Source organism: Lethenteron reissneri, unplaced genomic scaffold (genome assembly GCF_015708825.2).
Source record: "Lethenteron reissneri isolate LAM-NWPU_2019-01 unplaced genomic scaffold, ASM1570882v1 scaffold_115, whole genome shotgun sequence".
Lineage (NCBI taxonomy): Eukaryota > Metazoa > Chordata > Hyperoartia > Petromyzontiformes > Petromyzontidae > Lethenteron > Lethenteron reissneri.
Genome location: NW_026890838.1, coordinates 578612 through 606266, shown reverse-complemented (window position 1 = coordinate 606266; position 27655 = coordinate 578612). Strand labels below are relative to the sequence as shown.

The 27655-nt window shown below is 44.3% G+C and overlaps 2 protein-coding genes across 2 annotated transcripts in view; one reads left to right on the top strand and one right to left on the bottom strand.

The window, feature by feature from the left end:
- Positions 1–27655, bottom strand: part of LOC133361624 (zinc finger protein 664-like) — a 346361-nt gene that overhangs the window by 183195 nt on the left and 135511 nt on the right. The window lies entirely within an intron of this gene.
- LOC133361582 (zinc finger protein 91-like) lies at positions 487–27655 on the top strand. The gene is made up of 6 exons (XM_061580506.1): positions 487–1093; positions 1595–1779; positions 7923–10179; positions 17854–17913; positions 18714–18904; positions 25694–27655. Exons 2-6 carry the CDS (start codon positions 1631–1633, stop codon positions 27192–27194), a joined length of 4158 nt encoding a protein of 1385 aa, XP_061436490.1. The 5' UTR covers positions 487–1093; positions 1595–1630; the 3' UTR covers positions 27195–27655.

The following is a 27655-nucleotide window of genomic DNA, read 5'->3' as shown; positions in this document are numbered from 1 at the left end:
AGAGGCAGTTAACATCTCCCAGGCCACCATGGTGCACACTCGAGTACATGACCACAATGAGTCTCAGCACTCTAATTCGGGAGCGTTCTGCCGAGTTGGTTTTGCTGATGCACCCTTTAGACCGATGGACAACTATTTTTATGATAATTGGTTTTTTACCCTTTTATCTGGCAACAAAACTGACACCTTTTTTTTTACGAGAAGTCATGTTTGCATACACCACAATACCTGCAGTCCTAATGCAAACCAAAAACATAACTCTGATAATGTATGCACTGTCCTTTAAGTTGATTGGTCCACACCTGAGACCGCTTTCCTTAGAGCCTAGTATCTCTCTCTGATGGTGCATTGTCTTTGAGTTGTGCGCCTTTTGGCGTCATCTGGTCCAACACCATGTGAGACTAGGCTCTAAGGAAAGCTGTCTCGGGTGTGGACCAATCTACTTTAAGGACAGAGCATACATTATCAGAGTTATGTTTTTTGTTTGCATTATGACTGCAGGTATTGTGGTCTATGCAAACATGACTCCTCGTAAAAAAGGTGTCAGTTTTGTTGCCAGATAAAAGGGTTAAAAAAACAATTATATTTTTTACTGGCAAATGGTGTAAACTATTTTTATATTACCAACCAAGGCTCACAGAGCTGTTAGATCTTTTGTCAGAAGCCACTTGGCCATATATGATAGATCAACGAAATGGCTTTTCACGTGGCAGATTGTAGCAGCCAAATAATCTAAATGCATGTTACTAAATGTGGAGGGAAAAAATCGAAGGACCCTAAGAAAAACAAATACTGTGAGTGAGTGTACTCATTTGTGTTAGTGTACTCCGCAAGCGTAAACTACGTGCGTGAGTGTACTCTGCGTGTGTGAGATTACCCCGTGTGTGCGAGTGTACTCCGTGTGTTTACTCTGTATTAGAGTACTCTGTGTGAGAGTACTTTACTGTGTGTGAGTGTACCCCGTGTGTGTTGTGTGGGGAGCGGCCGTGTTGTGCGGTGACGTCACCCTCAGAGTCGGCTCCCCCCCTTCTGTCTGGCGGGTGACGTCACCAAGAGCAGACCGGAGAGAGGAGTTGGGGACAGCAGCTGAGAGGTGCGCTTGGGGCGAGTGCTTGAGAGTGAGTCACGCGTGTAGAGTGTGTACAGGGAGAGGGAGTCAGTGTGTTCATTGTAATGTGTGTGTGTGATGTATTGTGCTGTGGTGGCGAGATGTTAACTACCTCACATGGTATGTAGGATGTCGTGGGTTCGAGTCCAACACTGACGCATTTATAATTAGAGTTTAATTTTTTTTTCTTTTCTTTCTCTCCCTGTAGTGGCATTGATTTTTCTCCACATTTAGAAACATGCATTTTGAGAATTTGGCTGCAAAACATTTCCATATTATAAGCCACTAAGTTGAGCTATCATTTGTGTCCAGGTCCATTCTGAAAAAGAACTATGCAACTCAGTGGGCCTCACCTGGTAAAATAAAAATAGCGTACTGTGTTTGAGGGTTTTCCAATTAAATTTCTTATTTAGCAGTTAAAGATTATGTTTCAGGAGGGTCCTGCATTGGACTGTTTGACAACCACCAACTATATTTTGAGTTTAGGTTTGGGAGAAAAACGGCAAACCCAGTGGAACACCAATGCCGACGGTGACGGCCGACGCCAGGATAGCGGCCACAGGCTCGAAGCGAGGGCAAACCCGGCTCTTGTCCCAAGAAAGGAATCCGCTGCCCTCCACGGGGGCGCATCGCCAGCGGGGCTACAAGCTGAGCCCCAACTTTTCCAGGAGGTCGGTACCTGCCATACACTCGTGGCATAACACGCTCGACACGTATAACTCCTGGTTACACACCTGGTGTCCGAGGCGACCCTTAAGGGTGACCCTCCCCAGCAGTCCCATCCCACTTCCACTTGCAGTGTGCAGCGCACGATCCGGGGCCTGTAGGCGGCTCACGTCAACCCCGACCACGCTGCAGTGTGTTGCACTCACGAGTGACGTTACCGCCGCCCCCTGTGTCCAGCAGAATCTGGGTACGCCGCCTGTTCACCTGCCCTTCCACGAGAGACGTGGCCCCCATTATTCCTGCCACCAGCTCCCACAGCCAGTCACCCGCAGTCGCCGCATTCTGGGGTGCTGTTGTCGGCATCTGCGTGGGGGTCACTCGTCACCATTATCATGACAGTTTATTTGTGTTGGGACCACGTGGATTGCACCCCTCTGTGGTCCCCTCTTTAGGGAGGCCTTGGTGTTTAACCCTGGTGCTTCTCTCGCGCGGGCGATCTGGGAACTGTCTCTCACGAGATGCCCCCATTGGTCGCATAGATAGCACGCACGGGGAAGGGCGGTTGCTCCATAAGAGGCCCCTTGCCTACTTCCCCTTACCCTCCCAAGTGCGCATTTGTTCGAGTTCTGCCTCTTATTGAGATACTCGCCTGGTTAGCTCCCCGACCATGGAGCGTAGCCCTCCTACCTCGGATTGGACTATCTCCGCTGTGGACTGCAATTTGGTCACATTCAGGTGTACTTGGGTTACCTCCTCGCGTACTTGGGTCGCATGGCCTGTGATTTCTCCTATGCCGGTCTCTATCCCTGCCACCCATCCTGGGGTTGTCTCACGGGGTCCCGGAGGCTCCCTCGTCCCCCCCCCTCACCTCCTCCTCTGGAAGAAGACTTGCAATGGTTCTATCCCGTCCCAGCCGTCGGAATTCCGCACGATCGCGAGCAAATCTCTCACACACACATGTGCGCGTGCTCGGCAAGGGTGTTAAATGGGGGATATGGGCAGTTCGCATCTGGCTGCCACCCCGTTGTGCTTGTCAGATAATGCTGAAATTCTAGACTTGAAGCTTTCGTGACTGCAAGGAATCATATTCTTAGGTGTTTTCGGTAAAGTCACGTAGGTAAAACATCTAAATTAATAAAATAATACATTTTAAATAAAGATCACGACGTTTCGGAGGCAAAACAAGTCTCCGTCATCAGGTGGGACAGTCACAGCCAGATCAGCTGCATCAAGTGAGGCAATGATTCAAGATGTAATCCCTTAAAAGCGAGTTGAGGGGGGAGGAGAGGGGGAGGGGCTCATCAGAATGTGGTAGCCAATGAATGGAAAGTATCGGGAGAGAAGGGCCGTCGCCCACCCCCTTTTTTTGGCCCTTCTCTCCCGATACTTTCCATTCATTGGCTACCACATTCTGATGAGCCCCTCCCCCTCTCCTCCCCCCTCAACTCGCTTTTAAGGGATTACATCTTGAATCATTGCCTCACTTGATGCAGCTGATCTGGCTGTGACTGTCCCACCTGATGACGGAGACTTGTGTTGCCTCCGAAACGTCGTGATCTTTATTTTAATTTTATTATTTTATTAATTTTGATGTTTTACCTACGTGACTTTACCGAAAACACCTAAGAATAAGATAATGCTGAACTTTCTCGGTGGCGAGGTCATCTATGAACTCGGCAGTGTATCCCAGGCGTGCGCTCTGTGTTGGCAAGCGTGATTTATTTTCATGCGTGCTCACTGAGATCCGAAGTGAGAAGTTCACATCGTTGTCGTGGTGGTAGTTGTTGTTTACCCAAGTAGAGCCTCGCTCCTTCTCTGTCTTGTAGGGAGGCCGCTTTGGATTGCACCACTTTTCGATTTCACATTAACATGCTAATTTATTACGTTAACATCACTTGCCCCGGCCACTTCTTTATGATCCTTGGGCTACACCCATTTCAAACCTTCTAAAACAGTCTGCCTCAGCAGCAGACCATGCATTTTCTATCAGAGTGTTTTTGTTTGCATTCTGACCACAAGTATTGTGGTTAATGCACACATGATTCCTTGTTAAAGGTTTCAGTTTGGTGTTTTAACATCTTAACACCTGTTTTGTTGCCAGAAAAACGGGGAAAACCTATTCTCATATTTTAGTACTGGAAAAGGTTCCATGATGAAATATTACAGTATATTATAGGTGAGCCGTGCGTGTGCAGAGAGGACAATAAGGACCTGGAAGTTAATTAATTTTGTGGCAAAAATGCAGGCCTGATAATATGTAAGGATAATGTGGTAAATGAGAAAAAATATAGCAGCGGCGGGGTGTTGGAGTGTGCAGGTGTTACAGGTGTTGATGGTGAACAGGTAAGCTAAAAATTGTGTGAAAAACATAACTTACCCTTGAGTACGCATGGAATTTTTTATGTGTGTTTGTTTCATAGTGTTGGCGCAATTTGGTTCTCAAAAAAACACAAAGTCTGCTTTATTTATATACATTTAAACTCATCTTGGAATGTTTTGTATACGGTTTCTCCACATTTATTTCAGTAATTTAGTTTATTGGGAATACAGTACAGTACTTATTTCAATTGTAATGTATATTTTATATGCCGTTTACCTAACCCCATTATTTAGGTCAGGCTTAAATGTTAAATATCGGCATTTTAGCTTTCGCACGGCACTTTCCAAGAATGTAACCTCCACGCTATTCAAGGGGCTGCTGTATTTTTTGTCCATCAGCTATAGTACAGGAGTACGGATTTTCAGCACAAACTAGATCTCTGCTTTCTTGGTGTAATTACAGCCTATAGTACCATAAAGATGCTTGGGGTTTTGGTTTGTTTTTGGTTTTCGATGTTTCTGCCTCTTCTCACAATCGTTGAGGATTTTTATGATTTTTGGCTGGCCCATCTAAAGTTGCGTGACCAGGAGTCGGATCCCTTTCCTGTTCAATTTGGCTTGTGGCCGAAATTCCCTCTAGCCGCATGCATTACATTACGTAGCATTTTCATATAGTTGTGTTTTGAGAAGCTCACAACGACCCTATAAAAAAATGCATTTGATACAGTAACAATGATACGCTAATCAATGTCTGGTTATAGTCAAGGGATTTTCCCCTGCTGGTCAACCATGTTACGCATGTTGATGATCTGGTCATGGCTACTCAATTATATTGAGTTGGAGAATCGTGTTCTGTACCTGGAGAATTCCATGACGAAATGGGGCCTTGCATATGTTCTACAAAAAGATCACCTCCCTGGGAAAATCTTGACTTAAAGCTTTCGTAACTGCAGGAATTAATATTCTTTGGGTCTTTCGGTTAAGTGACGTGACTTTACCGAAAGACCCAAAGAACACCTCCCTGGGAATTTAATGTCATACAGCACTGCACCTGCTCAGCTCTCCATGAATAATCAGGTCGTTCTACACGTGGTGGAGGAGCTCCTATAACTAGTTAATGTGTTCATGACCAGCTTTGGTTTGGTATCCAAAGTCTCACTTCAAATTGGTCTAGCAGCATTCTTTCATTAGGCTCTGTAACACTATGTGGAAGCTGCCTGGACTTTTTTTACGTTCAAAGCTGTGAGTGTCCATCGCCAAGGTCTAGTCCATTGCAAAGGTCTCGTCAAAAAACAGGCAATAGTCTACATTATAGACTGCCAATACACTCACCGAGGTTAAGAACCAGGCTACAGTCTACATTATAGACTGCCAGTACGCTCACCCAGAGGCGTAGCTAGGGGGGGGCAGGGGGGTACATATGTCCCCGGGCGCCAAGGTAAAGAGGCGCCAAAATGAGGCTTACAACGTTACATTATCACTTATTGCGGCGGGCGCGGCAGCCTGAAACTACTGCGCAAATCTACACCTCAACCTAAAAGTTTATATGTCCCGCCACACACAGCCTACATTGCATGTAATTACATTTTCTCAGGTCATAAGATTTGTGGATGTGGATTTTCAAACTAAAAAAGTAACTATCAAAAAATCATTTTTAGGTTATATCGAGATACATGCAAAAGATGCAGCAAGCCTGGAAAGAGTCATCGTCGAGATACTGAAATTTGACAACATACCTCTAGCCGACTGTCGGGCACAATGTTATCACAATGCTGCTGTGATGACTGGGCATATATCCGGCCTTCAACAACGAATATGTGACAAAAATCACAGAGCATTGTTTGTCAACTGTGACAACCACAGCTTAAACTTAGCAGGAGTACACTCAGCTAAACAGGATCCACTTGTCGTCACGTTTTTTGGAACAGTTGAAAGTATATATTTTTCTCTCGTTCAACAATTCGTTGGGAAGAGTTAAAAAAAGCTGTGCCCATCACAGTAAAGCGGGAGTCTGAAACACGCTGGAGTGCACGATCAGAAGCTGTTAAAGCTCTCTATGAAGGAATGGATGAACTAGTAGGGCTGCTAGACAAATTGTCGGAGGACGTAACTATGACGCCTGAAACCAGAAGTGATGCAGAACAGTTACAGGCATGCGTATTAAATTTTTACTTCATAGTTTTATTACATTTCTGGAATGTCATTCTTGGAAAAATGTATCGTGTTCAGAAGCGCTTACAGGGTCCTACTATGAATTTCAAGGAAGCAGCAACTGATCTTGAATCTTTGGAGCATGAATTTGTCCAGCTTCGTGATGATTTGAGCCAAGTTGCTGTAAAAAACGCCAAAACAAGATGCACAGCCTGGGGGATCGATGTGGACAGAATAATTAGGTGACGTCAGAAGATGCCGGGAGAACTGGCACAGATGTCGATGCAATTCGTCGAAATTGCACAGATTTTGGAAATTTCTATAACACCGACATCAATGGCCACGAACTTTTCACAGAATTTGGAGATTGCAAAATGCTGCTCGGTAACCGGAATTAAGTTCTACCAGAAACTCCTTTGGATCTTCTTGGTTTTATTGTGTTTTATGGAGACGACATATTTCCGAATTTGCGAATTTCACTGCAAATTTTATTAACAGTAGCAGTTTCAATTGCAAGCTGTGAGCGGTCGTTCAGCAAATTGAAACTTATTTTGTCGTATTTGCGTGCTTCAATGGGACAAGATCGTCTCAGCGATCTTGCTCTTCTTAGCGTTGAAAGAAAAACATTGGAAAAAACATATTTTGATTACGTGATTGACCAGTTTGCGACAGTGAAATCAAGAAAAAATAATCTTTTGTAGACTATGTCAACCAGTCTACGACAGTGACTGAGTGAGCCATGTAATATAATTTCTATAAATTTGCTTCTTTATATACAATGTTTCATTAAAATTGTTATTCCTTATTCGATGTAATAGGAAAATGTGATTAAACGGGGGGGGAGGGGGCGCCAATTTTATAGTTCGTCCCCGGGCGCAAAATATCCTAGCTACGCCTCTGCGCTCACCGAGGTTAAGAACCAGGCTACAGTCTACATTAGTCGTTTTTTTTCTTCTATTCAGTTTATTTGTATTATTATTTTCTATCTACGTGACTTTACCGAAATAACCAAAGAATATTAATTCCTGCAGTCACGAAAGTTTTAAGTCAAAATTTAACCACCTTTTTACCATGCAAGTGTATGAACATGTGAAGTTTGTATTTGCTGTCAAGTATATTGACTCGATTGAACATGGAGGTTAAATCATAAATATAGTTTATTTTAGTTTTGCTTTGGAAATTTTCATAAGAATGGAAACAGTGAGGAAATTAACACAGCACATATGCAGCTGAAGTTAAATCTGTTCATCCTCGCATTCAAGCTAATCTGAGCCTGGCTTCACACCTCTAAGTTGCAAATGAACATTAATTTATACATTTCTGCATAATTCAAATAGTATTCTTTTCAAAAGCCTTTGCTAGGTTAACCATTTTTTTCTTAAATATTCCTGTCGTAGCTAGACAACCGAAATTGTGTGCTTGGAGTTTTTGGTAAAAATTAATTTTGAAGACACTAGGGTGTCCAGGCATATTTATGACCATTTGCCCTCGCATTGTGTGCCTTAACAGCCCGTGTGATGAATTGGGGAATCTCTTTCACTATATCATGAAAATATGAATATGTATAGATGTGTAAGTCATGTGTGACTGTGTATATATGCATTCCTCTGTGCCTCAATACTCACATAGATGGTGTGGACATGCTTTTCTGTTTGCAGCTGACGCTCTCTCTCTGCAGAATTGGCCTGATGGAGCAAAGGCACTCAGCGCAGTTCAGTACAAGAAGGAAACAATGCGACCAGCATGCAAACAGCACGGATCGTACTGGAAACTTGACACAGCACCAGAGAACACACACAGGAGAGAAACCCTTAGAGTGCTGTGTGTGTGGGAATGCATTTTCAGATTCATCTACTCTTAAACAACACCACAGAACACACACAGGAGATAAACCTTTTAAGTGCGCTCTGTGTGGGAAGGCGTTTGCAAAGTCATCAATTCTTAAGACCCACCAGAGAACACACACAGGAAAGAAACCTTTCAAGTGCACTGTGTGTGAGAAGGCGTTTGCACAGTCATCACATCTTCAAAAACACCAGAGAACACACACAGGAGAGAAACCCTTCAAGTGCACTGTGTGTGAGAAGGCATTTTCATGGTCGTCATATCTTCAGACCCACCAAAGAACACACACAGGAGAGAAACCTTTTAAGTGCAGTGTGTGTGGGAAGGCGTTTGCAAAGTCATCAGTTCTTAAATCACATCAGAGAACACACACAGGAGAGAAACCTTTCAAGTGCACTGTGTGTGAGAAGGCGTTTGCACGGTCATCCATTCTTAAATCACACCAGAGAACACACACAGGAGAGAAACCTTTTAAGTGCACTGTGTGTGAGAAGGCGTTTGCACGGTCATGCATTCTTAAATCACACCAGAGAACACACACAGGAGAGAAACCTTTCAAGTGCACTGTGTGTGACAAGGCGTTTGCACTGTCATGCATTCTTAAATCACACCAGAGAACACACACAGGAGATAAACATTTCAAGTGCACTGTGTGTGAGAAGGCGTTTGCATGGTCGTTCATTCTTAAATCACACCAGAGAACACACACAGGAGATAAACCTTTCAAGTGCACTGTGTGTGAGAAGGCATTTTCATTGTCATCATATCTTCAGACCCACCAGAGAACACACACAGGAGATAAACCTTTTAAGTGCACTCTGTGTGGGAAGGTGTTTGCAAAGTCATCAAATCTTCAAACCCACCAGAGAACACACACAGGAGATAAGCTCTTCAAGTGCAGTTTGTGTGGGAAGGCATTTTTTGATTCATCTACTTTTAAACAACACCAGAGAACACACACAGGAAAGAAACCTTTCAAGTGCACTGTGTGTGAGAAGGCGTTTGCACGGTCACCACATCTTCAAAGACACCAGAGAACACACACAGGAAAGAAACCTTTCAAGTGCACTGTGTGTGAGAAGGCGTTTGCACAGTCATCACATCTTCAAAGACACCAGAGAACACACACAGGAGAGAAACCCTTCAAGTGCACTGTGTGTGAGAAGGCATTTTCATGGTCGTCATATCTTCAGACCCACCAAAGAACACACACAGGAGAGAAACCTTTTAAGTGCAGTGTGTGTGGGAACGCGTTTGCAAAGTCATCAATTCTTAAATCACATCAGAGAACACACACAGGAGAGAAACCTTTCAAGTGCACTGTGTGTGAGAAGGCGTTTGCACGGTCATCCATTCTTAAATCACACCAGAGAACACACACAGGAGAGAAACCTTTTAAGTGCACTGTGTGTGAGAAGGCGTTTGCACGGTCATGCATTCTTAAATCACACCAGAGAACACACACAGGAGAGAAACCTTTCAAGTGCACTGTGTGTGAGAAGGCGTTTGCACTGTCATGCATTCTTAAATCACACCAGAGAACACACACAGGAGATAAACCTTTCAAGTGCACTGTGTGTGAGAAGGCGTTTGCATGGTCGTTCATTCTTAAATCACACCAGAGAACACACACAGGAGATAAACTCTTCAAGTGCAGTGTTTGTGGGAAAGCGTTTGCACATTCATCAAATCTTAAAAAACACCAGAGAACACACACGCATCAGAAAATCCACAAGAAGTGTAATCTGAAATCAGCTTGTGAAAGTCAAAGTGCTGCAATGACCCCATTGTTCATGAAACAAGAACCAGAAGACAATCCCAGCCTGGACACTTTGAAAGGTATCAAGGTGAAATATGAAGAGGTGAAAGTGAAATGTGAAGAAGTAACATTGAAGAGCGTAGAAGTGAAGGTTAAATTTGAAGATTCAACTCCAAAATCGGACCTTCACATAGATGGAGGCAATGTGAAGCAGGAACTAAATTCTGATTGTGAGGCAGAGCGAGGCAACTCCCAGGAGTTTGTGGATGTGGAGGTGTGGGTGGACTTCTTAGACAATACAAAGTCAAATGGAGACCAGGTAGATGTGCAAGCTTGAGACAAGCTCCAATGGATGCACCTTTGTCACAGGCCTTTCTAATGAATATAATGTGAAGTTGAACACTCAATTTCTAGGTTCAAACTGCAGTGTAAGCGTGGCCAGTATTTGTGAACCTGTGGGTTGGGGCGATCTCTAACCAGGAGTGACTCAAGTGTTTTGTATCATATCTCATCTTAGACACTCGATGGGTGCCCATAATGGGCATCTGCCCCTGTGTGCCACAAGGTGACCGTTCACTGGCCTGCATGTGGATAGGAGTTTGTAAGTCGGGGGCGATGATATGCCAGTCGGATTTGAACCTTGAACCTCTGCAACAAATATAGAATGTACTACTACTTGGCTTCCCTCTACGAGAGTGCTGCACGTATAGGCCTCATCGAGTCAGAGATCAACTTGTAAATACATTGCAACGTGACACTACATTTCGGTATAGTAATACAATGTTGCCAATGTGCCCTTTGATTATTTTGAATCATTATTGAAAGAATACCTGTCTGATTTTGTACGTACAGACAACATGTTGTGTATTAATGTCAAACATGGAATATGTGATGTCAGGACAAAGTATCTGTTTTGGTGGTAACCTGTACAAAAACTCACGTGAGAGCTGTTATTTTTGTGATATGGGTCAACGGGTATTTTTGTGAATCAGGACGCATCTGACTGGGGCAACTCATTGTCTTTGAAATCGGGAGCATAGTCAGATCATTCATCAGTTAAGGTATGCCACTTACAAGTTACGTATAGGAGATACATTTTCAAGAACACTAATTATTTTGTATTACGTATACATTTTGTCGAACTGAGACTTGAAATGGATCTTGCCGATGAACATCAGTTGAAGCAAGCCGGACTGTTGTTGAGACATTGTACACCAAACCAGTCCATGTGGCTTGTACTGAACACATGTGTAGTGCCATAAGAGGGGAGGGGCTGCTGGGGGCTCTGGGATCCTAGGCAGATAAACCGTCGGCGCCAGGCGCTAGGATCCCAGGCACCCCAAACAGTTAAGCCCCTTGGCGCCACCAAAGGGGGGGCTGTGCGTGCTCTGTGGGATATCTGGGGTCGCACACAACCCCACCCCTCGTTGGGGACGAGGCATAAAAGGGCAGCTCCCTGGCCGATCGGGGCCAGTTGCAGCTCAAGACCCAAGACCAGCCAGCTTAGGACCGTGGACCCCCTCGTCCCGCTTGTCCTTGTAAAGGCCGGGACGCTGTGAGGGCCAGTGGTGGGACTCTGGGACTCCCGGCTCTACGTCCTTGTAAGGGCGAGTTCAGAGGAAGCCAGAGTCCAGACCCACACCTTGGCTGGGTCGGGTCAATTAGCCTCCCCTAGGGTAATTGCAGCCGGAGGACCCCAGAGCGTAGCCAGAATAGTGTATCTAGGCTGTGTACCTAGGCTGTAACAAAGTATCAGGACTGTTGGAGTGTTTTATTGTAATAAAGAAGATACCTCTACAAGTGTCTCCGGAACCCATTACACATGCATTCCTAAAAGGCTGTGGTATTTATAGCTTGTGTAAAACATTCCTTTGTTTCGTGTAGAGAACGTTGAATGAAAGATGTCTGCCGATCTGTTTTTTCGCAAGGAGGTACTTTAAAGAGCACATTTGAAGGCATCGTGGATTTTTGTTACAGATTTGTATTCTAGCCTAGGTTTAATTGAATTTTAACTTCTATTTAAATAAAACTTTAGATATATCTGTCTGCATTGATATCCCACCTTGTTTACCACATGTTTACTTAAATATGTAGACGCTCCCTCTGAAGACGTCACCTCAAATTAACGAGTGGGTTACGTCAGGGCCTCCCCCTCTCTCTGGCTTGTGATGTCACCAAGAGCAGAACTCGCCTCCACGGAATCTAACGACTGCACTGTCTTGGAATGCATTTACACAGTAATCAAATCTTGACAACTGCCAGGGAACACATTAAAAACCACTTAATGTACACTTGGAAGGCATTTTGAATTGTCTTGAAACTGAAACACGCGTAAGGAGGTCTACAAGGAGCAGGGTCTGAAATTGACGTGTGAAATTTGAAGTTCCATAAGCCCATCGTTTGTGATTCAAGGACCCAATAAAAATGGCAGCTGGGAAACGTCACCATTCGTGAAGGTGACCTGTGAAGGCTCCAGGGTTTGACTTCCAGGCCGCTAATAGAGCCCGAGACGAATCACAGCCATTTGTGGATGTGAAAGTTTTGTAGGACTTTTCGGACAATGTCGAGTAGAAGCAGACAGCATGTGTGACCATAAGTGTTGGGTAGACCTGTAACCAAATGCACGAGACACGGTTTCCCAATGTTTATTTCAATTGTTTAGTTTTTAGTTGATTTGGAATGCAGTACGTATTTCAATTGTGATGTAAATTTTAGTTGACGTTTACCTAACGCCATTACTTGGGTAAGGCTTAAGTATTGAATATCGCGTTTTTAGCAGTCTCGCAGAACTTTCCAAGAACGTAACCTCCGATATTCAAGGGGCGGCTGTATTTTCTGTCGATCGAGTACAGCAGAGGAATACGGATTTTCACCAGAAACAAGATCCCTACTTTCTTGATGTAATTAAGGCCTATGGTACCATAAAGAGGCTTGGTGCTTTGGGTTCCTTGATTTCGATGTCTCTGCCTCTGCTCACATTCATTGAGGATTTTTATGATTTTGGGCAGGCCCATCTAAAGGTGCGTGACCAGGAGTTGGAACCATTTCCTGTTCAACTCGGCTTGTGACAGAAATTCACTCTGCCCCAATGCATTTAATTTGTAATGTTAGGTTACACCTGGATGATGATGATTGGCTCTGCTGGCTTCAGCCCGCAACCAATGGGGAGTCGAGTTAGGGGCATGGCCCTGGAGCCGTACATTAGCTTCGGGAAAGTTCCAGGGGTGTGGCTGAGGATTGGCTGCGGGGCATCACGTGGGCCAGGGATTAAAAGGAGCAGAGAAGCTACGCTGGTGCCGTGGTCCGGAGCCTGCCACGTGGCGGGCCGCCGCAGTCTCTCTCGCTGTCAGCCAACAGCGTGAAGGAGCAAGGGAACTGGAGGAACGAATGTGGTGGAAGCTGTGAACGAAACTGAATAAAGAATTCTCAATTCACGAAGTCGTCTCAACGGGGTTTATTACACATTACATAGCATCTTCAATAATTATGTAGTTTGAGAAGCTCACAATGGCCGTATAAATAAATTGCATTCGTCGCGGTTAAAAATAATACGCTTATCGATGACTGGTTATAGTTAAGGGATTATTCCCTGCTGGTCAGCCCTGTTTCATCTGCTGATGATCTGGTAATGGCTACTCAATGAGATGGCTGGCTGAGGTGCCATCTCTTGTTTTGCCGGACACACAGTTACAATAACAACAACCGCCATTCGCCACTAAGTGGCGGTCACGTCACCATGGCGCTTGTGCCAGGCTATGTGCACGGGGTAGACCCAGGTGCCATGGGTCGACTGACTCAGTTGACTGGCCGATGCACCATCTGTACCCCCGACTGTGCCAACACACAGTGTACACACACACAGTGTACACGCACAGGGTACACACACACATTTCGATTTAAAGCTTTCGTGACTGCAGGGATTCATCTTCTTGGTTCTTTCGGTAAAGTCACGTAGAATGGAAGTAATAAAATAATAAAAATAAAACATAACAAAACAATTCTCACGACGTTTCGGCCACAACGCAAGCAGCCGTCCTCAGGTGAAGAATGAGACAATGCCAAGCTAGGAGCTTATATATAAGCTGCGTTGGAGGTGGAAGAAAGAGCGCCTTAACAAAAGAATGTGCATATGAAGAGGAATTTAGCATATACATGGAAAATGCGTAGGAGGTGGGCGGGGGGGGTTCAAAGTCATATTATGCCCATGCATTATGCAGGATCAACGGCACCAAGGGGGGGTGCAGGGATTAGCAGTAACAAAGGAAAGGAATGTTAATGATATGTAGCTGCAGTTACTCAACAACCACGTAGAAAACTAAAGTATAAACTACATAAAAAACTAAAGTATAAATTGCATAGCACCATCAGTATACTTACTATACTCTACACTAAGCTGAGTTACTAACAGCAAGTAATACATTACAATTCTACGTCGTAGAAATTATATAATATGCTTCCATCTAAACTTTATTCTATTGTATCACACGAGCATATACCGTACTATATACTGCCAACATTAAATTATATACTGTATTGCTGTAAACCAACCTATACCTTATACATTTAATATAACACTATGTATTATTCTACCCACCCTAATGTGTGTCGAAATGGTTTATTACGTCCTTCCAATGATTGCTAAGCCAGAATCCATCTTCTCGGTTAAAATTGTCTCTGTGTTTGTATATGTGGATCGCCTCATGAACGAATCTCTCATGATAGCCAGATGGCTTGCAGAGAACCTCTGTCTTGGAGAAGTCAATATCATGTGAGCCCACTGAGTTGTAACAGTGATCTTCCACGGCTGAGGTGTTTGTCCTACCGTGTTTCAGGTCAGCTTTATGTTCACGGATGCGGTCCGAGACATGTCGTTTGGTTTCCCCAATGTAACTGCTACCACAGAGGAAACTTAGTTTGTAGACGCCAGGGTACTGTATGTCTGGAACCACATCTTTTACAGACGGTACCAGATCACGGATTTTATGTACTGTGTTGAATCGGACCTGGATCTTGTGTTTAATCAGGATTTTGGAGATCTTTTTTGTGACCCCAGCAATGTAGGGTAAGGTGATGGTCTTGAAAGGCTCCTCAACAGGATCCTTCTTGATGGTTGGAGTGATGGCTTTGCGGATTGTGTAGTCGGAGTAACCATTAGCCTTAAGAGCTTGGCGTACGTGTTTGAGTTCACTGGAAATGTGTTCATGGTCGGAGATGCATTGGGCTCTATGATATAGAGTCTTGATGAGGGAATTCTTCTGGGATGGATGGTGGTGGGAATCCGGTTTTAGATAAGCATCCGTGTGGGTGGCTTTCCTGTAGACAGAGTGGCTCATTGAACCATCAGGTCTCCTTTTGATTAGGACATCCAAAAAGGGTAGCTTGCCATCATTTTCGACTTCCATGGTGAATCTGATGGCTGGGTGTATGGAATTGATGTGGTCGAGAAATTGGTCTAGAGCAGGCCGGCCATGTGGCCAGATGACAAAAGTGTCGTCTACGTACCTCTTCCATAAGGTCGGGCGTAGAGTGGCAGTCTGGATGGCGTCCGTCTCAAATTTCTCCATGAAGATGTTGGCTACAACCGGAGATAGGGGGGAGCCCATTGGGGTGCCCTCAATTTGCTTGTAGAAGGTTCCATTCCAGGTGAAGTATGTATTGGTTAAGCAGTGTCTCACCAGGGGGGGTACCCCAGCATTCAGTCCTTGATGAACCAAGTCTTCAATGATTGCGATGGTGTCAGGCACAGGCACCTTGGTGAACACCATCGCAATCATTGAAGACTTGGTTCATCAAGGACTGAATGCTGGGGTACCCCCCCTGGTGAGACACTGCTTAACCAATACATACTTCACCTGGAATGGAACCTTCTACAAGCAAATTGAGGGCACCCCAATGGGCTCCCCCTATCTCCGGTTGTAGCCAACATCTTCATGGAGAAATTTGAGACGGACGCCATCCAGACTGCCACTCTACGCCCGACCTTATGGAAGAGGTACGTAGACGACACTTTTGTCATCTGGCCACATGGCCGGCCTGCTCTAGACCAATTTCTCGACCACATCAATTCCATACACCCAGCCATCAGATTCACCATGGAAGTCGAAAATGATGGCAAGCTACCCTTTTTGGATGTCCTAATCAAAAGGAGACCTGATGGTTCAATGAGCCACTCTGTCTACAGGAAAGCCACCCACACGGATGCTTATCTAAAACCGGATTCCCACCACCATCCATCCCAGAAGAATTCCCTCATCAAGACTCTATATCATAGAGCCCAATGCATCTCCGACCATGAACACATTTCCAGTGAACTCAAACACGTACGCCAAGCTCTTAAGGCTAATGGTTACTCCGACTACACAATCCGCAAAGCCATCACTCCAACCATCAAGAAGGATCCTGTTGAGGAGCCTTTCAAGACCATCACCTTACCCTACATTGCTGGGGTCACAAAAAAGATCTCCAAAATCCTGATTAAACACAAGATCCAGGTCCGATTCAACACAGTACATAAAATCCGTGATCTGGTACCGTCTGTAAAAGATGTGGTTCCAGACATACAGTACCCTGGCGTCTACAAACTAAGTTTCCTCTGTGGTAGCAGTTACATTGGGGAAACCAAACGACATGTCTCGGACCGCATCCGTGAACATAAAGCTGACCTGAAACACGGTAGGACAAACACCTCAGCCGTGGCAGATCACTGTTACAACTCAGTGGGCTCACATGATATTGACTTCTCCAAGACAGAGGTTCTCTGCAAGCCATCTGGCTATCATGAGAGATTCGTTCATGAGGCGATCCACATATACAAACACAGAGACAATTTTAACCGAGAAGATGGATTCTGGCTTAGCAATCATTGGAAGGACGTAATAAACCATTTCGACACACATTAGGGTGGGTAGAATAATACATAGTGTTATATTAAATGTATAAGGTATAGGTTGGTTTACAGCAATACAGTATATAATTTAATGTTGGCAGTATATAGTACGGTATATGCTCGTGTGATACAATAGAATAAAGTTTAGATGGAAGCATATTATATAATTTCTACGACGTAGAATTGTAATGTATTACTTGCTGTTAGTAACTCAGCTTAGTGTAGAGTATAGTAAGTATACTGATGGTGCTATGCAATTTATACTTTAGTTTTTTATGTAGTTTATACTTTAGTTTTCTACGTGGTTGTTGAGTAACTGCAGCTACATATCATTAACATTCCTTTCCTTTGTTACTGCTAATCCCTGCACCCCCCCTTGGTGCCGTTGATCCTGCATAATGCATGGGCATAATATGACTTTGAACCCCCCCCGCCCACCTCCTACGCATTTTCCATGTATATGCTAAATTCCTCTTCATATGCACATTCTTTTGTTAAGGCGCTCTTTCTTCCACCTCCAACGCAGCTTATATATAAGCTCCTAGCTTGGCATTGTCTCATTCTTCACCTGAGGACGGCTGCTTGCGTTGTGGCCGAAACGTCGTGAGAATTGTTTTGTTATGTTTTATTTTTATTATTTTATTACTTCCATTCTACGTGACTTTACCGAAAGAACCAAGAAGATACACACACACAGTTTGTACACACACAGTGTACACGCACAGGGTACACACACACAGTTTGTACACGCACAGGGTACACACACACAGTTTGTACACACACAGTGTACACACACACAGTTTACACACACACAGTGACGTCACCGCTCATTAACTCGTCGGCGTGAGACGCCAGGGAAAGCTGTTCCCCGTTAGTGACGTCATGTAACCAAGATATTCAATCCCACCCCCTCCACCGCGATTTTGACTGGCGGTTCTATAACATAATTTATTCATGAAAACCGTCGCTATTTCATTGCGACGGGTTCAGTAGCCAAGCCCAATCACCCCACGTGGGACCGGCTCATTAACATAATTTATTCAATTACACAGCTGCTTGTTGGGGGAGGGGATTGTGTGATGAACCCCGCTAGTGACGTCATGTCACCTCCTGCTACCGCGTGACGTCACGATATATCCGGAAGCTGTTGCACAGCGCGCGCGCTCACTGAGATCCGAGGTGAGAAGTTGACATCGTGGTGGTTGTTGTTGTGGTGGTTGTTGTTGTTGTTTACCCAGGTAGAGCCTCGCTCCTCTCGTAGGGATATCAATTGAGTAGCAGCGAGTATGGAATCGATGTCCAGGTTTGAACATTACAACGCGGGGCCTAGCCATGCGGGGCCTTGCCTCCTGCCCTCGCCTGATTGCATTTGCTTTAATTCTCTGCTTAAGTTGAATTTGTCTTCATCTGGCTGACTACTTTGAATTTTTTTTCTTTAAAATATTTCTACAGTTTTTTTTATCCTACCAGGTCAAGCCGACTTCAGCTGCTATAGCGCTCTTGTTTTCAGAAGCGACCAGCTCACAAAAAAGTGGCTTATCCAAGGTTTCACTGTTATTTGTTTGTGTGTGATATATTGTACTAGGGTGGCAAGATGTCAACTACCTCACATGGTATGCAGAATGTCGTCGGTTCGATTCCAACCCTGACGCATTTATAATTGCAGTTTACATTTTTTATTTTTTCTCTCTCTCCCTGTAGTGGCATTGATTTTTCTCCACATTTAGAAACATGCATTTTGAGAATTTTGCTGCAAAACATTTCCATATTATAACCCACTAAGTTGAGCTATCATTTGTGTCCAGGTCGATTCTGAAAAAGAGCTATGCAGCTCAGTGGGCCTCACCTGGTAAAATAAAAATATTGTACTATGTTTGAGGGTTTTTCAATTTAATTTCTTATTTAGCAGTTAAAGATTATGTTTCAGGAGGGTCCTGCATTGGACTGTTTGACTACCACCAACTATATTTTGAGTTTAGGTTTGGGAGAAAAACGGAAAACCCAGTGGAACACCAATGCCGACGGTGACGGCCGACGCCAGGATAGCGGCCACGGGCTCGAAGCGAGGGCAACCCGGCTCTTGTCCCAAGAAAGGAATCCGCTCCCCGCTGCCCTCCACGGTGGCGCATCGCCGGCGGGGCTGCACGTTGAGCCCCAACTTTTCCAGGAGGTTGGTACCTGCAATATACTCGTGGCATAACACGCTCGACACGTATAACTCCTGGTTACACACCTGGTGTCCGAGGCGACCCTTAAGGGTGACCTTCCCCAGCAGTCCCATTCCACTTACAGTCTGCAGCGCACGATCCGGGGCCTGTCGGCGGCTGACGTCAACCCCGACCACGCTGCAGTGTGTTGCACTCACGAGTGACGTTAACGCCCCCCGTGTCCAGCAGAATCTGGGTACGCCGCCTGTTCACCTGCCCTTCCACGAGCGACGTGGCCCCCATTATTCCTGCCACCAGCTCCCGCAACCGGTCACCCGCAGTCGCCGCATTCTGGGGTGTTGTTGTCGGCATCTGCGTGGGGGTCACTCGTCACCATTATCATGACAGTTTATTTGTGTTGGAACCACGTGGATTGCACCCCTCTGTGGTCCCCTCTTTAGGGAGGCCTTGGTGTTTAACCCTGGTGCTTCTCTCGCGCGGGCGATCTGGGAACTGTCTCTCACGAGATGCCCCCATTGGTCGCATAGATAGCACGCACGGGGAAGGGCGGTGGCTCCATAAGAGGCCCCTTGCCTACTTCCCCTTACCCTCCCAAGTGCGCATTTGTTCGAGTTCTGCCTCTTATTGAGATACTCGCCTGGTTAGCCCCCCGACCATGGAGCGTAGCCCTCCCACCTCGGACTGGACTATCTCCGCTGTGGACTGCAGCTTGGTCACATTCAGGTGTACTTGGGTCACCTCCCCGCATACTTGGGTTACCTCCTCGCGTACTTGGGTCTCATGGCCTGTGAAATCTCCTATGCCGGTCTGTATCCCTGCCACCCATCCTGGGGTTGTCTCACGGGATCCCGGAGGCTCCCTCGTCCCCCCCCCCCCCCTCACCTCCTCCTCTGGAAGAAGACTTGCAATGGTTCTATCCCGTCCCAGCCGTCGGAATTCCGCACGCTCGCGAGCAAATCTCTCGCACACACGCGTGCTCGGCAAGGGTGTTAAATGGGGGATATGGGCAGTTCGCATCTGGCTGCCACCCCGTTGTGCTTGTCAGATGCTGCTGAACTTTCTCGGCGGCAAGGTCATCGATGATCTCGGCAGTGTATCCCGGGCGTGCGCTTTGTGTTAGCAAGCGTGATTTATTTTCGTGCGCGCTCACTGAGATCCGAAGTGAGAAGTTAACATCGTGGTTATTGTTGTCATGGTGGTAGTTGTTGTTTACCCAGGTAGAGCCTCGCTCCTTTTCTGTCTTGTAGGGAGGCCGCTTTGGATTGCACTACTCTTCGATTTCACATTAACATGCTAATTTATTACATTAACATCACTAGCCCCGGCCACTTCTTTATGACCCTTGGGCTACACCCATTTCAAACCTTTTACAACAGTCTGCCTCAGCAGTAGTCCATGCATTTTCTATCAGAGTGTTTTTGTTTGCATTCTGACCACAAGTATTGTGGTTAATGCACACATGATTCCTTGTAAAATGTTTCAGTTTGGTGTTTTAACATCTTAACACCTGTTTCGTTGCCAGAAAAATGGGGAAAACCTATTCTCATATTTTGGTACTGGCAAAGGTCCCATGATAAAATATTGCAGTATATTAGAGGTGAGCCGTGCATGTGTAGAAAGGACAGTAAGGAGCCGGAAGTTAATGAATTTTGTGGCCAAAATGCAGGCCTGATAATATGTAAGGATAATGTGGTAAATGAGAAAAATATAGCAGCAGCGGGGTGTTGGAGTGTGCAGGGGTAACAGGTGTTGAAGGTGAACAGGTAAGCTAAAAATTGCGTGAAAAACATAATAACTTACCCTTGAGTACGCATGGAATTTTTGATGTGTGTATGTTTCATTGTGTTGGCGCAATTTGGTTCTCAAAAAAATACAGTAAGTCTGCTTTATTTATATACATTTATACTCATCTTGGAATGTTTTGTATACGGTTTCTCCACATTTATTTCAGTAATTTAGTTTATTGGGAATACAGTACAGTACTTATTTAAAATGTGATGTATATTTTAGTTGCCGTTAACCTCACCCCATTATTTAGGTAAGGCTTAAGTATTGAATATCGCCATTTTACCTTTCACACGGCACTTTCCAAGAATGTAACCTCTGCGCTATTCAAGGGGCTGCTGTATTTTTTGTCCATCATCTATAGCACAGGAGTACGGATTTTCAGCAGGAACTAAATCTCTGCTTACTTGGTGTAATTACGGCCTATAGTACCATAAAGAGGCTTGGGGTTTTGGATTATTTTTAGTTTTAGATATCTCTACCTATGCTCACATTCGTTGAGGATTTTTATGATTTTAGGCAGGCCCGTCTAAAGCTGCGTGACCAGGAGTCAGGGCCCTTTCCTGTTCAATTTGGCTTGTGGCTGAAATTCTCTCTGGCCCCATGCATTACATTACGTAGCATTTTCAAATAATGTGTTTTGAGAAGCTCACAATGGCCCTATAAAAAATTTCATTTCATACAGTAACAATGATACGCTAATCGATGCCTGGTTATAGTCAAAGGATTGTCCCCTGCTGGTCAACCATGTTACGCATGTTGATGATCTGGTCATGGCTATTCAATGATATTAAATTGGAGAATCGTGTTCTGTACTTGGAGAATTCCATGACGAAATGGGGCCTTGCATATGTTCTACAAAAAGATCACCTCCTTGGGAAAATCTTGACTTAAAGCTTTCGTAACTGCAGGAATTCATATTCTTTGGGTCTTTCGGTTAAGTGACGTGACTTTACCGAAAGACCCAAAGAACACCTCCCTGGGAATTTAATGTCATACAGCACTGCACCTGCTCAGCTCTCCATGAATAATCAGGTCGTTCTACACATGGTTGAGGAGCTCCTATACCTCGTTAATGTGTTCACGACCAGCTCTGGTTTGACATCCAAAGTCTCACTTCAAATTAGTCTAGCAGCATTCTTTCATTAGGCTCTGTAACACTATGTGGAAGCTGCCTGGACTTTTTTACGTACAAAGCTGTGAGTGTCCATTGCCAAGGTCTAGTCCATTGCAAAGGTCTTGTCCATTGCAAAGGTCTCGTCAAAAAAACAGGCAATAGTCTACATTATAGACTGCCAATTCACTCACCGAGGTTAAGAACCAGGCTACAGTCAACATTATAGACTGCCAGTACGCTCACCGATGTTAAGAACCAGGCTACAGTCTACATTAGTCGTTTTTTTCTTCTATTCACTTTATTCGTATTATTATTTTCTATACGTGACTTTACCGAAATAGCCAAAGAATATGAATTCCCGCTATCACAAGTTTTAAGTCAAGATTTTTCCATTGAGGTGATCTTTTTGTAGAACATATGCAAGGCCCCATTTTGTCATGGAATTCAACAGGTACAGAACAAGATTTTATAAGAATGGAAACAGTCAGGAAATTAACACTGCACATATGTAGCTGAAGTTAGATCTGTTCATCCTCGCATTCAAGCTCATCTGAGCCTGGCTTCACACCTCTAAGTTGCAAATGAACATTAATTTATACATTTCTGCATAATACAAATAATATTCTTTTCAACAGCCTTTGCTATGTTAGCTACTTTTTCTTAAATAAATATTCCTGTCGTAGCTAGACAACCGAAATTGTGTGCTTGGAGTTTTTGGTAAACATTCATTTTGAAGACACTAGGGCAGGGGTCCTCAAACTTTTTAAACAGGGGGCCAGTTCACTGTCCCTCAGACCGTTGGAGGGCCGGACTATAGTTAAAAAAAACTATGAACAAATTCCTATGCACACTGCATATATCTTATTTTGAAGTGAAGAAACAAAACGGGAACAAATACAATATTTAAAATGAAGAAGTAAAGTTAAATCAACAAACTTGCCAGTATTTCAATGGGAACTATGGGCCTGCTTTTGGCTAATGAGATGGTCAATGTCCGGTTCCATATTTGTCACTGCTAGTCGTAACAAGTGATGCAAGTGTGCATCCATTAGTCTAGATCTGGTTGGAGTTTTCAAATGTTTCATTCTGGAAAAATTCTGTTCACAGACATAAGTGCTGCCAAAGATGGTTGCCATTTTGAGTGCATGGTTCCTGAGATGAGGATATGTCTCAGAGGGGAGAGATGCATAGAAATTATGAAGGCTGCTTGACTTGAATGCGTCTTTCAGAGTCACAATTCTGCAGTTCAGCCAGTTCCATTTGGTAAATTGTATCCACATTTTCAATGTCAATAGAAAATGGGTTACGGAAAAGCTGTATGTCCTGTTCATGGAGATGAAGCTCTTTAAATCCAAATTGGAACTCCTTTTGCAATTTTTCCAGTGAATCCACATGTTTTGTTTGGAAATGCAACCAATGGTTTTTCCGCTAACAGATTTTGAGTTGTGGGGAGATGGCAGAAGTTTTCCTCCTTCACTTGTTTGATGAGGAGGCCTAATTTTACTTCAAATGCTTTGACATGTGATTGCATATCACAGATGAGCTTCCCCTTTCCTTGAAGTTGCACATTGAAACTGTTGAGTAGCTCTCTTACATCTGTCAGAAAGGCAATGTGCCATTTTTATTCTGCATCATTGAGCTCTGGTACTTCTTTGTTTTTTTAAAGCAGAAAAGCTGTAATCTGTGGAAGTAAGTCATAGAAACGTTTCAAAACTCTCCCTCGACTCAGCCAACGGACTTCTGTGTGATACAAACCATCTTCATAGTCAACATTTAGCTCAGACAGAAATTCCTGAAATTGTCTGTGGTTTAGTGCATGAGCTCTAATGAAGTTAACACAAGATACCACAATTTTCATAACAGAGTCCCACTTCAGTGATTTACTACACAGCGCTTGTTGGTGGATGAGGCAATGTATGGCTATTGGATGAGAATGGTTATGTTTGTCCATCTCTTGGTTAATGCTAGCAATTACTCCTTTCTTAGACCCCACCATGCTAGGAGCACCATCAGTTGTCACACTGGCTAGTTTAGCCCAGTTCAGCTCCAAACCATTCACAGTTTGGCAAACCTTTTCATAGATATCCTCTCTTCTTGGTTCTTTCGGTAAAGTCACGTAGAAGGGAAGTAATAAAATAATAAAAATAAAACATATTAAAATAATTCTCACGACGTTTCGGCCACAATGCAAGCAGCCGTCCTCAGGTGAAAACCAGGTCTGTCGGGGAGACAGCTTCTGAATGAAACAGCACACGAGCTTGGAGCATATATAAGCTGGGTTGGAAACGGGGGAAAGAGCGCCTTGACAAAAGAATTTGCATATCAAGAGGAATTTAGCATATTTATGGGAAATGCAGGAATGTTATTAGCACTACATATGCAGCACGGGCATATGTAGTACTAATCACATTCCTGCATTTCCCATAAATATGCTAAATTCCTCTTGATATGCAAATTCTTTTGTCAAGGCGCTCTTTCCCTTGCTTCCAACCCAGCTTATATATGCTCCAAGCTCGTGTGCTGTTTCATTCAGACGCCGTCTCCCCAACAGACCTGGTTTTCACCTGAGAACGGCTGCTTGCGTTGTGGCCGAAACGTCGTGAGAATTATTTTATTACTTCCCTTCTATGTGACTTTACCGAAAGAACCAAGAAGATGAATCCCTGCAGTCACGAAAGCTTTAAATCGAAAGATACCCCGCCTGTAGTTGTTCCTTTGATGCTTTGCAGTGCAGCAAGCTCTTCTGTGACTTCGAAATAGTCATTCGTCTCACGAATAAAAATTTGAAGTTGTGCAGAATCACGAACATCATTGCTTTCGTCGAGTGCCAAGGAAAAATAGGAAAGTTTTTTTGTGGAGTTTTGCAAATGCTGATGCAAATTGTCTCCCATTTCATCAATCCTCCGTGTAATTGTAGGTCCTAAAAGACTCACTGTACTAAATAAATCGACCTTCTCTGGACACATCTCTTTGGCAACAGAAAGAAGGCATTCTTTAACAAATTCTCTCTCCACGAATGGTCTGCCAGTGCACGCTATTAGCTTGGCAACTTGAAAACTTGCTCGCAGTGATGAAATATTTAGCTGCTTCTGCTTCACAAAAGTATTTTGCTGAGTTGTTAATGTATTTTTCAGTTTTAATATTTTATCTTTTCTCACTTCTCCGACCAAACAAGCATATTTATCTTCATGTTGAGTTTCATAGTGTCGACGTAAATTGTATTCTTTGAACACAGACACTATATTCTGGCATATCAGACACACAGCTCTTTCCTTGTACTGCATGAAAAAGTAATCATAAGTCCACTGTTCTTTGAATATCCTACACTCCGAGTCATTTTTTCTCTTTCTTGACATCATTGTTTCCTAGGGAGTCAAAATTGCTATTAGTAAAATACCAATATATATACAGCGCTACAAAAACAATATACCAGCAATAACTTTGCCCACACAGAGACATACAGACTGCACTGCCTATCAATGCAGTCTGATTGGGGGGAACTCCGCCCCCTCTCCCTCTTCCACCAATGACCGTCCTTCTCATGCAGAAAAAAAGTAACAGACAGGCAGCGGCGGCAAAAACACCCGGCGGGCCGGATAAATGTCCTCGGCGGGCCGCATGTGGCCCGCGGGCCGTAGTTTGAGGACCCCTGCACTAGGGTGTCCAGTCATATTTATGACCATTGGCCCTCTCATTGTGTGCCTTAACAGCCCGCGTGATGAATTGGGGAATTATTTTCACTATATCATGAAAATATTAATAAGTATAGATGTTTAAGTCATGTGTGACTGTGTATTTATGCATTCATCTGTGCCTTGATACTGACGTAGATGGTGTGGATGTGTTTTTCTGTCTGCAGCTGACGCTTCCTCTGACTCTTCCTCTGCAGAATTGGTCTGATGGAGCAAAGGGACTTGGCGCAGCTCGGTACAAGAAGGAAACAATGCGACCAGTATGCAAACAGCACGGATCGTACTGGAAGTTTGACACAGCACCAGAGAACTCACACAGGAGAGAAACCATTCAAGTGCACTGTGTGTGAGAAGGCATTTGCAAAGTCATCACATCTTCAGAGTCACCAGAGAACGCACACAGGAGAGAAACCCTTCAAGTGCACTATGTGTGAGAAGGCATTTGCACAGTCATCAAATCTTCAGAGCCACCAGAGAACACACACAGGGGAGAAACCCTTCAAGTGCACTGTGTGTGAGAAGGCATTTACAGAGTCATCACATCTAAAAACACACCAGAGAACGCACACAGGGGAGAAACCCTTCATGTGCACTGTGTGTGGAAGCGCATTTGCAACGTTATCAAATCTTCATGACCACCAGAGAACGCACACAGGAGATAAACCCTTCAAGTGCACTGTGTGTGAGAAGGCATTTGCACAGTCATCATATCTAAAAACGCACCAGAGAACGCACACAGGAGAGAAACCCTTCAAGTGCACTGTGTGTGGAAGTGCATTTGCATGGTCATCAGATCTTCACGACCACCAGAGAACGCACACAGGAGAGAAACCCTTCAAGTGCACTGTGTGTGAGAAGGCATTTGCACAGTCATCAAGTCTTAAAATACACCAGAGAATGCACACAGGAGATAAACCCTTCAAGTGCACTATGTGTGAGAAGGCATTTGCACAGTCATCAAGTCTTAAAATACACCAGAGAACACACACAGGAGAGAAACCCTTCAAGTGCACTGTATGTGGAAGTGCATTTGCACGGTCATCAGATCTTCACGACCACCAGAGAACGCACACAGGAGAGAAACCCTTCAAGTGCACTGTGTGTGACAAGACATTTGCACGATCATCACATCTAACAACACACCAGAGAACGCACACAGGAAAGAACCTCTTCAATTGCACTGTGTGTGAGAAGGCATTTACAGGGTCATCACATCTTAAAATACACCAGAGAACGCACACAGGAGAGAAACCCTTCAAGTGCACTGTGTGTGAGAAGGCATTTGCAACGTTATCAAATCTTCAAAGACACCAGAGAACACACAGGCATCAGAAGATCCCCAAGGAGCGGAGTCTGAAATCGGCTTGTGTAAGTCCAAGTGCTGCAATGAGCCCATCCCTGCTGAAAAAAGAACCAGAATTTAATTCCAGCTTGGACACAATGAAATGTATCAAGGTGGATTTTGAAGAGGTGAAATGTGAAGAAGTGATGGTAAAGAGCGAAGAAGCGATGGTAAAATGTGAAGATGAAGATTCAACTCCAAAATTGGACCTTCACATCGATGGAGGCAACGTGAAGCAGGAGGAGAATTCTGACTGTGAGGCAGAGCGAGGCAACTCCCAGGAGTTTGTGAAAGTGGAGGTGTGGGTGGACTTCTTAGACAATACAAAGTCAAATGGAGACCCGGTAGATGTGTAAGCTTGAGACAATGAAGCTCCAATAAATGCACTTTTGTCACAGGCCTTTAATTAAAATAACGTGAAGTTGCACACTCAATTCCTAGGTTCAACCTGCAGAGTAAGAGCAGCCAGTATTTGCAGACCTGTGGGTTGGGTAGATCTCTAACCAGGAGCCAGAACCAATAAGCTCTGAAGCATTCTCTATGTTATGCTATGTTATAATAATTTTTGCATTTATATGGTGGTTGCTTAATCGCCTCAGCAACTCAGTTGTTTTGTATCATCTCATCACAAACACTCGAAGAACATGTTGTATATATGCCTTTTCCATAAAATTAAATTGAGTGATTTTCTCTATTGTTTTCTAATAATTTTGATCGGGATGTAGTGCTGGGGCACGGAAAGGGTGAGTCTCCCCCCCTGCCTCCTGCCTTGCCACGCAAAAGACAGCTGGAGGATAATTACTCATAAGCCTGTTTT